This window comes from Protopterus annectens, chromosome 8.part0 (assembly GCF_019279795.1).
Source record: "Protopterus annectens isolate FY-2018-M chromosome 8.part0, PAN1.0, whole genome shotgun sequence".
NCBI classification, from domain to species: domain Eukaryota; kingdom Metazoa; phylum Chordata; order Ceratodontiformes; family Protopteridae; genus Protopterus; species Protopterus annectens.
In genome coordinates this window covers 1,420,659,166-1,420,677,636 of record NC_056741.1, presented here as the reverse complement: position 1 = coordinate 1,420,677,636, position 18,471 = coordinate 1,420,659,166, and the positions used below count along the sequence as shown (strand labels likewise).

The window sequence follows — 18,471 nt, the reverse complement described above, 5'->3', positions numbered from 1 at the left end:
CACAACATAAAAAACATTTACACATTTACAAAATGTACATATTAATAGACATATATATTTACATTTCTAATTTCTTTTTGCCCTTTATCATTTTTCTTACAACATCCTCATTGATATTCTTCCATAACTGACCCCCACTCTTTCTTCTACAACCAGTATCTAATTTTTCACAATGTATTTGCCAAAATTAATTTCCTGTTAAATAAAATATCATGCAATCTTTCATTCCAAATAACCCATATTACATAAAATAAATTATTTTCTGTCTTTCTCACATATTCTTTCTTCTTGTTCTTATATTATCCATACACAGTTATATTCATATCTATATTGTTTATGTCATTAATATTCTCAGAGTATTTTTCTTCACATAACTTTTTCCAGAGCTTCACCACTCTTTTACACTTCAAAAACATACACTGTTACCCCCCAAAAAAATAAACACGCTATTTCATCTTTATTTTTATATGGCATATTTCCTTTTACTGGTAACTTATTTAGTATCAGTCTCCATAAGAAATCCTAACACTCTGCTATCTGGTACAGCACTTTTTTCCTTTCTTTTAAGGCTTTAATCACTTCTTCTGGTACATTTCCCTATGAATTTATATAACAATATTAGTTTTCACATTATTATACTACATCCTTCTATCTTTCTCTGCATCATATATTTTTTTTCTGTTAGAATTTCTTCCTGATAATTTTAATTTCTTCCTTTACATATTTTTTTCACCTTTTTCTTATTCTTGTCATGTCAGCACATGGGCGGCACAGTGGTGCAGTGGTTAACATTGTCACCTCACAGCAAGAGGTTCTCCGGTTTGATTCTTGGCTGGGGTGCCTTCTGTGTGGAGTTTGCATGTTCTCCCTGTGTTCGCGTGGGTTTCCTCTGGGTACTCCGGTTTCCTCCCACATTCTAAAGACATGCATCTAGAATATTCCTCCACTGAAAACAATCTCTGTGGAACCTAGTCAGACATTCCCAATCAACAAATGTTAAATAAAAATGTACCAGAACATTTTACACTTTGATTTAAACATTCTCTTCCTTTACTCACTTTAATACTAGTTTAAATAAGTAGAATAAACAACTGGATTTACTAAACCCAATCCCCTTTCATCTTCATTCATATACAACATTACTCCTTTTACTAGATTTAATCTTAAACCCCATATGAAAGCAAACGTCAATTGCACGAGTTCCTTTTCATATTTTTCTGAGATCATATAAACATTTGACAGCTATGCTACTTTCCTATTAATACCAAATTCACCAGATAAACATTTTTTCCCTCAACACTAATCTGTACTTCTTCCACAGAAGACTTATTTATTCCATTTATTTTATCAAACCCTCCCACGGCATCATAAGTACATAATTTGTCCAAAATGTTACCCTAGCAAACACAATTCATTCATTGAAAATTACACCCCCCTATTTTTCACTACATGGCCCATACCCTTACTTTTATCTTTATTCAAGATCGTTCCTATTTTTGTAAACATCCTTTCATACAAACCAGCACTTCCCCATCTACATTTTGTTCTTAGCAGCTACAGCTATATTATCAGTGTATGTAGAAACTACTGGAATCACATACGTAGCATAATTAAATGTATAAGCTACTTCACTCACTATGACATGCATTACCAATGCAAACAATATTCTTCTCATAAGACATCCGTGTCCTGTTCCACACTTCATGCAAATTTATTTATTCAGCCACCCATTCACCAACACTCCACAAAGCATCAAATGAATTGCTTATATCACCTACCAGAAGTTTCACATCCTCCCTTTTTCTTATAATATTGTTCACAGTTTCTGTCACAATCAATAGCAGCTATTTTCATATCGTTCCTTACATACAATATATACCTTCTTCCATAACATCTCTAATCCTTCCTTCTATTCTCCTCTGTATTATCCCCAAAATAATGTGTAATCTGTGTTATTGTGTGTCTCCATTTTTATTTCATCCTTCTCATCTTTCTTCTACATAAATTTTAATATCCCACCACAAAACTCTTCATAAACAAATCCTTCCTCCAACCATTCTTTCAGTACATTTACAAAATACTCTCTTTGCCAAACCATTAATTTCTTGTGCATTTTATGCCCTATACCATCTGGGCTTGAAACTGAATAACTTACTTATCTAATTACTTCATCCATTTCACTAACAGCAATTACTTTTAGAAATACTTCTTTGTTCTGGATTTTTTTATAGTCCATTCTCACTTATGCCCCATCTGTTTACTAAACCACCAATAGGTATCAGGAGGTTGTGTGTGAAACCAACTGCTCAACTCAAATAGCTCTACTGGAAACCACTCATCCACCAATGTAACACACAAATAAAACTTTTATTAAATGACACAACACGTTTCTGTCCTAAAACAATAGGACTTCTTCAGAAATGATGTCAAGTACTACCCCTTCTGTCTATTACACTGTAAATTAAATTAATTACTTGATTTCCTTTTGGGTTCATAAATCGTCCACACTAATTTTCTTAAAGAGTCATCCTATATGTTAACTAGAATAATAAAATGGTAAGATGATATACATCTTTACAAACATTAAACCACATTTATAAACAAATATAGGTGAATAAATAAGAATGAATACAATAATTATAAAACCTTATTGTACAAAATCATGGGAAATATAAATGAATATAAACAATATAGTCAAAAATAGGGACATTGTTTATATAGAAGTTTAAATGTTCAAGGACCCTTGTTTGTATTTATATTGCACATGCACCCGGGTAAGATATCCAAAAGAGGAAAAAGTATGTTAAAAATGTATATAAAAAACTTCTTTAAAAATATATAAGAAGCGTTATAGTATATAATATTATCTCCTGTCAACTCTTAGTTTAAGTATTAGAGATGCAGAGGTATTGTCATTAAAACCAGTTTATTTATAGCATCCAATACTAGCTACCAATATAATTGTCTATATTCAAATTTTGTTTCTCAAGGACCATCCTTAGGGTCTCTTTCTACTCCTTCTATTATGTTGTGCCTTTCGGCTTTTCCCTATTCCTTCTATTATAAAGAATAAATAATCATTATTCTCACATTCTAATTTATGTTTAAACAAATCATGTTTCCTTCATTTGACTACTATGCATATTTTCTAGATAGTATACAATGATACTCATAATTTCGTCTTGTATTCTTTTTACCTCTCCTTTCACATTTTTCATTTCCTTCATTATACTAATATCCTCCTGTACTGTGTTACCCAAATATCCAGATACCTCTTGCTTTCTCCCTTGTAAATAATATATCTGCCTAAACAGTAGCACCTTATTATACTCCCTTTCTTCCATCATCTTCATCCATATTCCTAAATGGTTTGAAAAAATCATCGCAACTTTAGTTATTTATTTATTTTATTTATTTTACATTTGTTAACCGGGTTAGTCTGGCTGAGCTTTTGGCTCATTTTAAGCAGAGACCCGGGGGAAAAGCTCCTCAGAACTAGAAAACAATTTATTAAATTTTAGTAACATAGTAGTAACAATCAGCTATAGGATCTTACAAGCAGAGACCTGGAGAGAAAAAAAGCTCCTCAGGCAATTCAATTATACAGAGTATTAACAATTGTCAGACAAGTATGTGACTTGTTACAAACAAGGTTTTAAACAATTAGCAAAAGAAAATGTGACTAGTTACAATATTATTCAAGCTGCTTAGAGCAAAATGAGTTAATAGTTAGGCAGATGCTTATTTAAAGTGTGTAGGATCTAGTTGTATAGGAGTTTGGAAACAAGAAAGGAAAGTAAGAATGGCTAGTAGGAGATGTAGGGGAAGTAGAGTATAGGAGGCAGACTAGACAGGTAGGTTGTTTTGAGATTAAGAATTAAGAGTGGTTGGAGACAGAGGAAGGGAAGAGGTAAAAGAGGCAGGGGAATAGTGTTAGAGATACATTAAGAGTGAGATGGTGAAATAGGTGAAAAGATGGTAGTTTCAGGGTGGTTGTGGTGGTGGTTATTACCATATCTTACCCTCAAGCCTTCCAATAATACAAAATAATAATTTTAAGATCTAAGTACTGTCTTCTGTAAATCCATTGATTTTTCTTGTACACTGAAATTTACCACACTTTATTACTTCCTGTACTTTTTACATCTTTCCCCTTCTTTTTACATTGCCCCCTTAAATCACTATTAAAGCCCCCTGCAATAATTTTCAGTTAACCACCACAGTCTAATATTTGATGAAACAGATTCTCCCTTTTCTTGCTAGTTATATATGCATATATTGCTATAATTCTATAAACATGTTCTCTCCACCTTATAGCCACAGTAGTTAACCTTCCCACCCTTACTAATGTTATATCTAATATTTTCACTGTTCCTTATTTTTAAACAACACAGCCACTCTAGAACAATGTTCACTTCCTAAATTCCATATTATATTTCCTCCTAGCAATTTTTCTGTTTGCAGTCTTTATTCACTTGTTAGGACATCATCTGTAAGTCCTCCTGAAACCAGTTCTGTTATCTGCACCACTTCAACAGACTTGCATACCTCCTTCTTTGTGGAAATACTGATTATTTGTAGCATCCACCACACAGGAATCTTTGTTTATATTCTGAAGCTCCAGATCAACACATTTATTACCAGATTCTCACTTTCAACCTGCAAACTCTCCATAGCTTTTCTCTCCACCTTCATGCTGCTTGCCTGCCTTAGGCCTCTTCCTTGCTGCTGTAGAAGCCCTCTGGCACCATTTAGCAGCTCCAAAGGTCCCCAGTGCCCTGACATTGCCATAGAAGTATAAGTATCATCTCAGGTCTCTCCTGAAAAGAGGCTACTAGACTAGTGCGATTAACCCAGTCAACAAAGGAAAAATATAAAATAAATAAAATAAATAAATCCCAGAATATTATGCCCAAGCCATTGAAATGTGACTCTGATGTACTCATTAACATGCTTAATATCTATCCTGTGATGGGGTAAGATGTAAAAGTCACAAAGTACAAAGTGAAGCAGATAAAAACAAAAGCCAGAAGAAGTAGATGGATTGAACCCACTCAAAGTAATGCAGGTTACAAATCACCACACAGCTGTAGAATGCAGAATCCACTTTGTTAACTTCAGAACATAAAAATCCAAGGATTTACCATGGGGTAAGTTATCTATGTGGCTGACCAGCTGGGTTTCAATGAATGTAGCTTAATCTATTACTTGATGTAACTCATCTCAATAATAACCACTGGTGTCATATAGCATCTTTTTCTGTAATATATGTGTATTAATATATATATATATATATATATATATATATATATATATATATATATATATATGGGTTACCTTCATTTGATTGAAATTTCATTTGATCTAAATTCAATTGATAGAAAGTTCATTTGATCGAAAACCAGTATTCAAGGCAAATAACAGGGATTTGTTCCCCTCCCCAAGGTCATGCGACCCTGGAGTTGGTATATATAGTTGGGGGGTGCAGCCCTCCACATTGGAGGGTGTGGGGTGCAAAGCCCCCTACCTATTTTCATTCTAAATCTGTACTTTTTGTGTTATTTTCTTCTTTTGAAGGAAACTAGGTGGGGGGGGGGGGCTTCGCACACATACATTTTTTATTGTTTTTTTTTTAAGATAAATTTAGAAAATTGTGAACTGACATACAGTTTGTAATGGTCTGAAAGTCTTTTAAGGAAATGTATTTACAGAGCAGTGGAAAAAAATACTCTTTTGGCATGGATTATCTTAGCACTATCTGTGGAAAAGAAGAAGAAAATTAATTCAATATATCAGCCTAACTTTTCACAAAGTCATGAGAAGACCTGTAAGTACAATTTCCTCAACTATTCATTATTCACTTTCATTCTTTTATCTATGTATATCTTATTTTTTCCTCCTGGCTCCCCTCCTATCAACCTTCTCTTTCTTTTTCTCTCTTTTCTGTAGCATTGATATCCCATATATCCCCCACAGGTGCACTACCATTTTAGGATGAGTCATCCGAAATGCAGTTCAGTTCCTTTTCTTGGCCAGTTGAAGGTCAAGTGTCAGAGAACCAGGGAACAAGCCATCTATGGTTGGTTCAGATTTTGCTTTGCTTGCCCTAACCATCTACCCTTCTGCAGCTGTCAGAAAACTTGCTAAAACCATAGCCTAAACTGGCCGTGAGCACAACTTTATGTTTCTACACACTTGGCCAAGTTATATGGTGAAGTATTTCTGAATACTGTGCTGCCAAAACTCAAGCTGGTAGAACCTTGCATGCTGAAAGCCAGAGCAGTTGCACTGATAATGTACTGCAGCCCTTCAACAACAATGGGCAAACTGTTGACTGCTGCTCAACTCCCCCTCCCCATTGGCTTTCTAATGTCCAGATTACTAACTAAGCCCGACTTCACTATGTCTCTGGACTTCATTAATCAGTGACAGGGAAATAGCGTATTTAGATAATAACACCTAATGAATTAGTTATCCTGCTTTCTAGGCTAGATGAATGGCTAATCATACTTGTCCTTTTCTAGACAAAAGTTGGGAAACACTATGCTTTGGATTGTATTATACTCTGTGTAATGGTGAAGTATTGTACTGTGGGAATCATCAAGTCTGTAAAACACTACTGCTGCTCAGGCTGTCTATCTACTGCTTTAAAAGAGTAATGATTTCAGCTGTTCTAGTTACATGCTGTTTACATTATAACATCTCAAAACTTACAGTCTCTTATCCTTATCTTATTAGGTTAATACTGCTGAGATTAATCAAGGAAAAGAAATGTTTGAAAGAAAAGAAACCTCATTTCTAATGCAAGCAGCAGTTTTGGTAAAGCAGGAAATACAAAAGGTCATGAAGCTACACAAAATTCTGGACATCTATACAAACTGGTGGCAGGTAATGTGGTGGCTTATGTACTTCTTTGTCCACTTCTATCATGTCTTTCTAGTGAGCTAAAGTTAAATGAGCCAGTGTAGACCTGCAATGATAGGAAATTATCAGTAAAGTTTACTATTAAGTGGTTATACAAAATGGAGACTTAAAACTAGGCACCAAGGCACTAATACTGTGTTAAAACTTTTTAATAACTATAGGTATTGTGAAAATATTATTTAAAAGAATATAAAGTGGGCATTGAGCATTTGCCATAAGACATGCCAGAATTATATTTTTGTATAGCACATCACTCAGTGGAGGCCAAAGCAGTCTGTGTCAATGTTTGCATCAATCCATGATTGGTCAAGCCAGAAGTGAGCTTATTACACAATAAAGCACATCCTGTCATGCAATATAACTTAAATGTAGTACATGGAGTACCTTAATTATGTTCTCAATTTTTAAAGAAGACAGAATTTTTAAGTATCTTTGTGATGTAAGAAAGGCGATTAATAAAGTTTGTCAAGCAGCTTTCCCTAGTGCTATGCCTTAGTCTTATACTAACACATTGATAACCGACACCACCACATAAGAGCAGCTAGAAGCTCAAATAGCTGCTGCTACACTTCATTTTTGTGTCTGACAGTGTGAAATGTATCACAGCTTTTAAAGCTATTACAGAACCAGGAACCAGACACACTTTTTTCTGACTGCTGTCTGTGCAAAGCACCAAGTGCAGTGCGGCCTTCAAAGGTGTAAAACTCTTAGTAGCTAGTGCTCTTATCTTTTTTTTTTGAAACCTTGTAAAGACTTGTTCGGCTGAAGTGAGAGTATTATAACTTTCAAATTTGAAAAATAGTCAAATGAGATTTGTTTCAGTTTGCTCTTAAGCTGTTTTTTAGCATCCATTTCTTGAGCAAAAACAGCTTGATTATAATCATTAGTCCAATTTTTATCAGAAACCCAAAGAGCTGGCTATTCTGTTACACATCTCCTGTCCTAAGAAAGAAAGCATTCATTTCACCAAAGATAATCAGATTGTATTACTTAGAAGAGCTAAGAAAAAGGTGCATTTCAAAATTTAAAGAAGGGTATAAGAAGGGAATATTTTTCCCCATGACAGTTGTTACACATGGGCAGTACTGTGGTGCAACAGATAGTGTTGTCTCCTCAAGAGGTTCCCCGTTCAATTCTTGGCTGGAGTAACTTCTGTTTGGAGTCTACATGTCCTTTCTGTGTTCACATGGATTTCCTCTGGGTGCTTTGGCAACCTCCCACATTCCAAAGACATGCAGTAAGTGGAGTGGACCCTCTATAATGACCATAGGTGTGCGTATGCATGGGAGTGTGTGTTGCAGAAGAACTACCACGGCTAGCTAACTGTTGAAATGACACCCAGACCTCATGTGTAAAACATGGGAAAAGGGGTTGTGGATGGATGGAAGGAATTGTCACATATATCTGTGAATCCCTGCTAATCATGACATCAAGCTTTTAAATGTGTTTCCATTGCCTAAATGTAGCATGCAATCGTTTGTTCTCTAAAGAGACAAATATATGATGAAGGACCACTGACTACATCATATTATGAGCTGCAAATTTTTATCGCACTCTACCATCTTCTTTTCTCTACAACAGCTCAATGGCATTTTGAATGAAGTTCTGGTACAGACCCAGTCAAATCAGGTTTATTTAATTGCATGACTGCTAAAGTAGTCATAGTAGTAGTAGTAGAAATACATAAGTCTTACAACTTCAGAGAATGAAGCAAGATTACTAAAGCAATATCAAAAAATCATTGTAATGCTATTAAACCATCTCACACACCCTTGTTTTACACACACACACACACACACACACACACATATATATATATATACATATATATATATATATATATATATATATATATATATATATATATATATATATATGCATATACAGGTGGATATGTATATACATTTTTTGCTGGGAAAATCCAACTGGGCACAAGTCTTATTTTCAGAGGATGCTCAGGGAGAATAGCTTCATATAAAGTACATTTATACAATGAACAACAGTAACAAATTAAACATATTAGGCATTATTTTGCAGGTAGTATAGAGATATAAACACTAAAGACATTTATCATACATTAGAAGTTATATTATCATGCATAAATGAAAGACAGGTTAACACGCAATAGCTGGAAATATGAAAGTAATAATAATGAACACAGATTCAGTATGTATATTGACATAAATGAGAGTTGAGGTCACTAAAGTAGGAGCAGAACATAGAGGAGAAGGTGGAAGGGTATAAGCAGAAAAATCAAGAAAATCGTAAGTAGAAAAGGTTCTGATAGTTGAATGAGATAACAGAAGATAGATAAGGAGATGCAGAAAGTAAGAAGGGGTATTAGCAGGAGAGAATTAAAGATATAGGTTAGTTGGTGGAGCAGTAGAGCAGGTGAAAGAAAGAGAAAAAAAGTGGTGAGGAAGAGGAAGAGGAGAGAGTCCATGTGACTGATGTAATGGAAGACATATAATTTAAGTAGTATATATATATATATATATATATATATATATATATATATATATACATATTTATATATCATATTATCAAGTTTTTGGAAACTCGAAATTCATATGGTTGGGGACCATATATTCAAGTTTCTGAAAGCGCAAATGAAAAAAAAAATCTATGTTTTTGCAGTGAGCAAGCCCCTATGCACCCAACATGTGGGAGGCTGTACCCCGACACCCCCTGCATCTTGGAACAGGTATATATTATATGCAGGGGTTGCAGGGGGACTTGCGTCCCGGCAAAAATGTAGATTTGTTTTTTTTTTTTACATTTGAGTTTTTGGAAACTGGAACATTCTGTCTCGACCATATGAATGTCAAGTTTCTGAAAATGTGATAATATTATATAAATCCACACATACACACACACAGACACACACACACACACACACACACACACACACACACACACACACACACACACACACACACACACACACACACATACACGTGTATATATATTAACTCCAAATTTAAGTTTTCACATCTGAATGTGAAAAACACAGTTATAGTTTTCAACATTTCAATAATAGCCCCTCTCAACTGGCTAGAATGGAGCAAGAGGTGGATGCATGTTTGGTGATCATGGTTAAGGATGGATGTTTGGACAGTTTGAGTGTGGCAAAACAGAAAAGATCTTCCTTACACATTTCCTAGAACCCAATGTGACATGACATTACTGCAGGAAACATGCATGATCTTTTGTGCATGTGTCCAAAACATATATACCTATCTGTGAGTACATCCCACTTAAACACTGGCTACCAGATGGTACCCAGCTTCTACTGTGCACTATTTAGCATACTCCCCACCATGGACATCTACAGACACATCTAATATAGGATAGCTGTTCCAGTCCCCAGTATGAGTACCATGACAAGCCCAATGGCACCTAACTTAGTAAGTGAACTTGGGTCATAAGGATGATATTACATTTTTATGCTGGCAACTTGCTCTATGTATCTTTTCAAAAAAAATGCAAGCTTTATCAGGCTACTCAAATAACTATGGTATATAAGTGAAATCATTATCATCAGACAGATAAATAAACATATATTTTACTTTTTTGGTAGTAGTAATACTTCTAAATGTGGTTCAGTGTTTATTTGTACTATAGTCTCTTCTCCCTTAGTGCAGTAGTTACAAAACTGGGGTACTCTCAGTAAACTCTTTTGTCAGCTGCAAAACATTTTTCCAAATGTTAACCCTCTCAGGATAATATCTTCATATTAAGGTGCTTCCTCATCATCATTTTATTTTCAAAACAATTTATTGGTTGAAACATTAATAAAGTAAAACCAAATAAATAAAGTGATTAATTAATTAAATAAATGAATAAACAAAATAATGAAATCTCTTTCAACTTATGTAGAACCGAGGCTTAAATTTTAGCTACTAATTTGAAGTGAATTGTAAGCCATAATACAGGTGCTCTAGGTAAGCACAGCATGTAGACGGTAGTCTTATCCTGGATACAAGAGAAGCAAGAGTCCAGTTTAGTTGGGATAGCCTAATTAAACTCGAAATAATTTTTATATTAAGTACAGGTTCCATTTATTGTTTCTATGGTTTAATAAAATGCTACATTTTAGTTTAACCTGTTTTCTCGGCAAGAAGTCCAGATATTTGCGGCAAGCTAAATTTCTGTACTGAGCATTTAGTATTTGTTGTGGTTTTCCTTTTTTAAACAAGACACTGTGTAGAGACCATCTATGTGAATGCATCATTTGTCACATAACTTCTTTCAAGGCAGCATTATTTATAGCAATCAAAGAGTGAATACTATAATTAAATAAGAAAATAATATTTGATCTGTGAAACAGGAGAGGAGCTCTAGGTTGTACTCTAGTTTGCATGCTGACAGGGATGAGGACTGACAGTGAAGTCTCACTTCTGTTATATACTGTTTAACCAACCAGTGCTACAGCTATATGGAGAAATATCATTGAATTTGTTTGTAAAATTTTGCATGCTTTCTGCATTAGGGTCAAGGAGAACTCGACAAAACATTTACATATTATAACATCAGATCTTAATGTTTGTAGATGAATTCGTTTATTCTAGATAATAAAGAAAATTCACTTCTATTTCTGGACCATTTGAAACACTGCAACTTATTTAAAAACATAAAAAATGAGTAAATATGAGTGTGGCCTGTTTATTACCAGGGATATTTTTCTAATCCTTAAACTTGAAATATCAAATAAGGAGAAATGAAACAACTAACATGAAATATTTTGAATCTCCGATAACTGCAAATTAGCCATTTTAATGAATTAAAAAAAGTAGTGTCTTCCGCTCGAAGTTAATGCTCCTCTGTAGATAGCAATAATGAAGTATATTAAAAAGACACACAGGAGCAAAGCAATGAAGGAGTACAAAAAACTGTTTCCCATACACAAATCCACTCGTTGTTGAAATAATCCAAGTCTTTCGAATAAAAGGTTATAGATGAGTTTATTAATGCACTGCAGGTTAGCGCTTTCGCTTGTTAAGCTTCTTCAGACCTTGCACCAGGTCTGAAGAAGCTTAACAAGCGTAAGCGCTAACCTGCAATGCATTAATAAACTCATCTATAACCTTTTATTCAAAAGACTTGGATTATTTCAACAACGAGTGGATTTGTGTATGGGAAACTGTTTTTTGTACTCCTTCATTGCTTTGCTCCTGTGTGTCTTTTTAATATATTTTAATGAATTACCAGAATCCTGCTTCAGAACAAATGTTGATATAGAAGTGTTTCAAACTCATAGTCTTATATTACTCTAACTTTTGCAACTCACCGGCCATTTAGTGGCTAACCATACCCACATTGTATTTTTTCTGCAAAGGTCAATTCAAACCCTTCTGTATTCCTAAAATCCCACTTGCTGTATTTGCAGCTTTATGAATTAATAAGTACAATTTTTTTTCAGGAACAATGTGGAGTGGAAGAAACACCAAATAAATTGATGAATAAGCAGTCTGGCACAAATGGACAGATAATACTAAAAGAGGTGGCTCAGACCTTTGAAAAGCAAAACATAGAAAGAATCACTGCCTTGTTACATCACCAGTATAATCAACGGAGGAATTTTCAGAAAGAGACAAGTGACATACTGCAAAAGAAACATCAGTTAGAAATCCAACAAGAACTGACTTGTATAGCAAACGAATGCCAAGCTCTAATTGAGAAGAAGGTAAGTATATTTTAACAATAATAATAATAATAGTGTATATATATATATATATATATATATATATATATATATAAAATTGACATTTGCTGCTCTACTTGAAAGACAAAATTGATATATTTTAACATTTATATGTAATAAATAGAAAATAATTTCCTAGAACGAGTTGTTCTTGCTTTTGAATGACGGGAAATGTACGAAGAACTGAAATATGTTTGAATCTCCTAACTAGTGATTATAAAGGTCTCTTTTACAGTCTTCATGGAATGGATTGCCAAAATGTGACATCTGCTTAAACACACAACAGACAGGCGGTTTATCATTGTATCAATGCAGTAGTTGTTTAATACAGAATTTGACACCTTAATTAATGTAACACAAAATGTTTCACAAAAAAATGAAATGTCATAGTCCCATATTATAATGTTTGAATTCAGTTTTGAACTGGCATGCATTTTTCTGGTCTCTTTAGATTTCTTTAAAATTATTGTCTAGTTCTCTAGAGCCTACATAGCAGTTTTGCTATTATTATTATTATTATGTAATATCTGAATTGTGTGTGAAATAATCTTGAACAGACCTTGTAGTCATTCTCTGATAAATATATAGCATAAATATATCCAAAGATGTTTATTAAAAGTCTAGTTTATGACCTATGAATATTTTTCCCATTTCAACATTATATGAAGAAGATCTTCTCTAATAAAGGGACGTTAAGAACAGGATTCCATCCCCAAACACCTCTCAATATTGTTTTCATAATATTTATATTGTGAATCTCAAACTTATATTTTACAACTACACATAATTTATATCTGTTCTGCAATACATTTAAATATTGGTTTCCATTTTGAAAGATTTAACAACAAACTTATACTTTCACATAATTATTTTTCCTTATATGTTCTAAGTCTGTTTTTCTCCATACTGTAGTACTACGTCTTTTCACATGTGGCAAGTAGTTATTTCAAAAGTTTATATTTTTTTGCAAATACCTTTTTAAACTCTACTAACCAGGTTTGTTGTCACAGATGCATACTGTAATTCTTCATACTATTCTCCTTTTTCTTTTATTATTTTTTAACAATTCACTAGAAGATTATTTATTTGTCTCGTGTTGACCAGATTATTCCCACAATGCTAGTGGCTTAATTTCAGGGGAGACTTGAGGAAGTATTTAAACTACTAGAGGAAATTTAGCCAGGGATTCGGGGAACTCACCCTACTCTTTTGATAGGTACTGTGGGGTTTTTTACATCCACCCGAGTTAACACCAAATGAAGCAGCTGGGCCCTTGGTGTAATGTCACATCTGAAGGATGTCCCACTCAAGAGTACAGCACCCCCATTAATGCTGCACTGCAGTGTCCGCGGTTTGAAAATTAATGCAGTCACCTGAAGTGGGAATAAAAGCCATAGCCTTCTGATCTTCCAGCACCAAAGATGAGCATGCTATCTGTTGAGCCACAGTCACTCATAAGCCCCTGATGCTGATTATTATATTCCAATACCCATCTAACTGCACTGGTATTCTGGACCAGTAATGGATTATATGCATTTGCGGGTTCTACACAATTAGGATAGCTCTTAAACTGATGGGACTTAGAAAACTGTCCTCCCATTTTTTATCAGGAGAGAATCTCTTTCTGATATACCCTCTCTTTATCATAATCACTCATGCTGAGCCATACTTTTCCCTAATGAAATGTTTGCACAATTTCCCACAGCTAGTATTCTCTCCAATAGATTACACCTTTTTGAAAGAAGGAAGAGACGTTCCTTGATGCCCTGGTCAACCCCCCCCCCCTGTCCATAGTATGACTACAAGTTTACTTCTCCCCTGCAATAAGGCCACTAGCATAATGGGCTTAAATTGTTTATTGAGGATTAAATAAATGAATAAACTGTTAATGGTGTTTTTAACATGACCCATACATTGTTCAACACTTTGGAGGTAAATCATTTATGAGAGAGCTGCATCTGAGACTGGTAAGGGGCTATTAGCTAAATGAGTTCCATGCAGCTGGAAATTTAGGACAATGCTGGAGGCAAATAGAAATCCAATTTGCTATTTTGAAGTAAATGGATCTGGGTAATCACAGGCAGGTGTTGAAAAGGTCAAATCCTGGTGTTCAAACAGAGTGGGAGTTATACAACCTGTGAGTATAGTGAAGAGTTTTAGTAGCACAGGTAGTGAGAAGTCAAAAAGAAACTATTTGTTATAGGTGGTACTGGGAGTTCAGTTTATGTCAGTAGGAACAGAAGTTGAAAACCCTTCATTATGTGTTTTAAATGATGATGATGTACACTACATTTTAAATGCTGGATTTTGATGGTTTGTTTAAAAAATAATCTATTTTCTTTTTGATTTGATTATCTTGTAAACATTCATCATTCTGTGCATGAAGCTGATGGTGCTTTTTTAGGACTGCAGATGTAGGTATGAAGATTTTACTTTTATATTAATAAAAAAGAAAACTGTATTACATTTTCATTTGGAAAATTCCAGACTGTTTTGCGCCATCATTCATATCATAATATTACTCCCTAGTTACACATATGAGATAGTCTTCCTGTCAAGGCAAAGCAAGGCTGGGTGTCATACTCTTTACCTGTTATATTACAATAAAATAATAAGTGCTGTATACCACTAGCAAGCTCACCCAGAATGTTCCTCACTTCAAGCTCTCTTCATTTCCCACTTATAATTTTACATATTTTCTAAGTAAGGTTAGCTTTGTCTCTCAATAACCTCATTTAATATTTCCTCACACCCAAGAAGTTGTTTACACTCTTCATTTTAATCAGTTTATTAATATTAACTTGAACACCCATCACATATTTACATTCATATATAGTACTTTACCAGCGTTGCTATACATAGTGTTTTCACTCTTCATTTTAATCAATGTATTACTATTAACTTGAACACCCATCACATATTTACATTCATATATCGTACTTTACAAACGTTGCTATACATAGTGTTTTCATTCTTCATTACTTTCGGTTATTTGTCCTTGTTTAACTTCACTCTTTGCTGACCCCCATCTGGTTCTTAACAGGTTGATGCATTGCTGCCTTAAATACTATGTTAAGTAAAACATGTTTTTCTTATCTATAAAACAAGAGAAGCATGAGAATACAATAGTTTCAAAAAATTATCGTCCCTCAAAGTAAAGGGGGGCAAATATAGCTACTGTTTTACACTGCAGTCTTCTCACATTTTCTGTCGTCAGTCAAACTTCATATCAACATAAATAAGTAGGCCGATGCCTTCATACAAACCTCAAAAATCAATTACTCAGTTTCCCTAGTCATTGTTCTACCATATGCCTTCCACCCTTTACAACTTGTTTCACCTTTAACTATTTTGAATTTCTGTTTTATTCCTTAATATTTATATTTATATACATTATCTCCTTTTAATTTTTTACCATGATATTCTATACCCAGAGGCAGCATTTCAGTTTCCTTATTATCCATGGTAGAAGGACAGTATTAATACATTGACATTAAGGACCCTGATAAGACTGTAAATTTATACCTATTGCAACATTTCCTAACACTAACCTGAAATATTTCACTGTGAATTGAAAGAGATCCATTTCGTGTTCAATAATCCTTTACTTTCATAATAACAATTCCTTCTCTGAGGATTTTTCATTTGGTATATTATGCATTAAATTGTAAGATTTTAAAATTATCAACATTGGTCTCTAATATTCAGTAACAGGAAAAATTATTGTCTAGGCTTTCAAATATTCTGCATGAAAACTACACATTGTACTGACAAATTATAGCACACTCCTACACACACATGGTTAAACTTTCCTCAAATAGTATTACAGTTATACTTATTTTCCCCTTAATGTGTCACTAAGTTGTGCCATTTAAAACCTGTGTCAGTTATATTTAACTTTATGGTATGATGCAAATCATATGAAGTAAAACATACAAAGCTGACAAAAAAGAAAAGAATACAAAATCATCTTTATGTTACATTCAATAAACCACAGGATTTAAACAAACATCGTATTTCCCACCAGAAAATTATACTCACTTGTATTTTTATTGTCCATTTATTTTTAGCACAGCTTATAATTATACATTACTTTCACACCACTGGGGAAGAAAAGTTCCCTTGTATAGCATTCAGTAAGGAGTACAGTTTGAACAGTCTTTGCATGCTGCGTTTGACTATGCTGTTGACATCTGTGTTTTCCAGTCTTTTCTAATGCTGCAAAGCTGGCAAGTGTTTGGCTTCTTCTTATTTCTATCTCTTGTCACATTTGTCAAAGAGCCGAACCATCTTATACAACCTTTACTACTGTAAACTCAGCAGCCTTTTCTTTCATACTAGATGTTTTCTGTCAGTTATCTTCAATTTCACCAGGTGTATCAGTGTTTCTTATTACACTCAAGCTTGTTTTCTGTTTACTCCATTTTCATTTAGTTATGGTAGGCTTTTTTTGAAATCTTTACCTTCTGTCCTACCCAATTTCCCATGCATATTAAAAGGGCAGCTAGCCTAGTACTTACCTATGAACCTGTACGCACATGCTTCTGAACTTTCATAACTGATGCCTAATGGTCATTGCGACTATTGGCTATAAACTCTCTCCCAGAATTGGTAAAATGGCAAAATGTTTGGTGCTTCTCATCACCCCTGCTGCATTGTTAGGGACAGGGAATGATAACTGAACGGGAATTGCCTGGGTTGTAATCCAGGGTATATTCCTGCACTCCATAATACCATCTTCTCGAGTATCATTCTTTTACCATTTGTTCTGATTTATTTTTCTCTGTATCAGCATGTAAGCTCTGATTGTGGTCCTGTGGTACAAGTGATTGTAACCTTGTCTAATCGTGTTCATACCGATTAAGGTAGAACTACAACCTAATGTTATATTCCAAAGAATTGTGAATGAGAGACCAAAAAACATCATACTGTTAAGCACTGTTAATTGACACTGTAACTGGGAAGCAATCTGTATAAGTTTGATGCTGAGAGGCATACAATGTCTATTGATAAGGAGATATATTTATCTATTTATTTGACATTGGTTTACTGGGGTGGTCTTGCTGGGTCTACAGAACCCATTTTCAGCCGAGGCCCAGGGAGAAAAGCTCCACATACAGTACAATAAAGAATACAGTAAAATCCAGTACAGTACAATTCGCATTAGAAATACTGTACAAAATAAGTTGAATGAACAAACTGTGTTACACAATGTTACAATATATACTACACATCTCGACAGTTCTATAGAGTTAAAAACATTATAGACAATAATAGTCATTCTCACTATACATGATGTAGTGTCCAAAAAATAGTATGTAGGTAGAGTAATGTTTGCCATTGACTGCTATAGTACATGGTAAAATAAATAAATAAATAACTAGAATGTTACTTTTTGTTAGGAAAATAATAGCCGGAAAGTTAGTGATGCAATGCAGCCTGAGCAGTAGCTTAAGGATATGGTATAGAAACAGAGAAGAAGTCAGAAGAGCCTTAGGATCTTGCAGTCTATGAAGGATTGAAATGTGACAGAAGAGGAGGATGATGCTAGTGTGGAAGAAGAGGAAGTGCAGAACATCAGGCAGACTTTATGCAGGAGCAGAGTCATGTCTTTTTGAGATGATTTTTTAAAGAGGCTTTGAAATAGGTTAGGCCAGGCATAGACCTGGTAGCTAGAGGTAGTGAATTCCAAAGAATAGAGACAGAGTATGAATACAGCAAGTGACCTGGTTTTCTTGTGGATTTTAAGATAGCTAAGAAATTTTTGTCTTCTGATTGTAGGGATCGATCTGATGTGTAAGGTGTGACTAGATTGGTTAATGCAGGGCAGGCAGTAGGCTTGA

The 18,471-nt window shown here is 34.3% G+C and overlaps 1 protein-coding gene across 1 annotated transcript in view; it reads left to right on the top strand.

Annotated features, from left to right (window-relative positions):
- The window catches only part of LOC122808494, a 666,541-nt gene that overhangs the window by 363,321 nt on the left and 284,749 nt on the right, over positions 1 to 18,471 (top strand). Inside the window, exons 19-20 of the mRNA XM_044079450.1 lie at positions 6,739 to 6,888; positions 12,347 to 12,610. Of these exons, the coding sequence (XP_043935385.1) occupies positions 6,739 to 6,888; positions 12,347 to 12,610 (414 nt within the window). The remainder of the gene's footprint in view (positions 1 to 6,738; positions 6,889 to 12,346; positions 12,611 to 18,471) is intronic.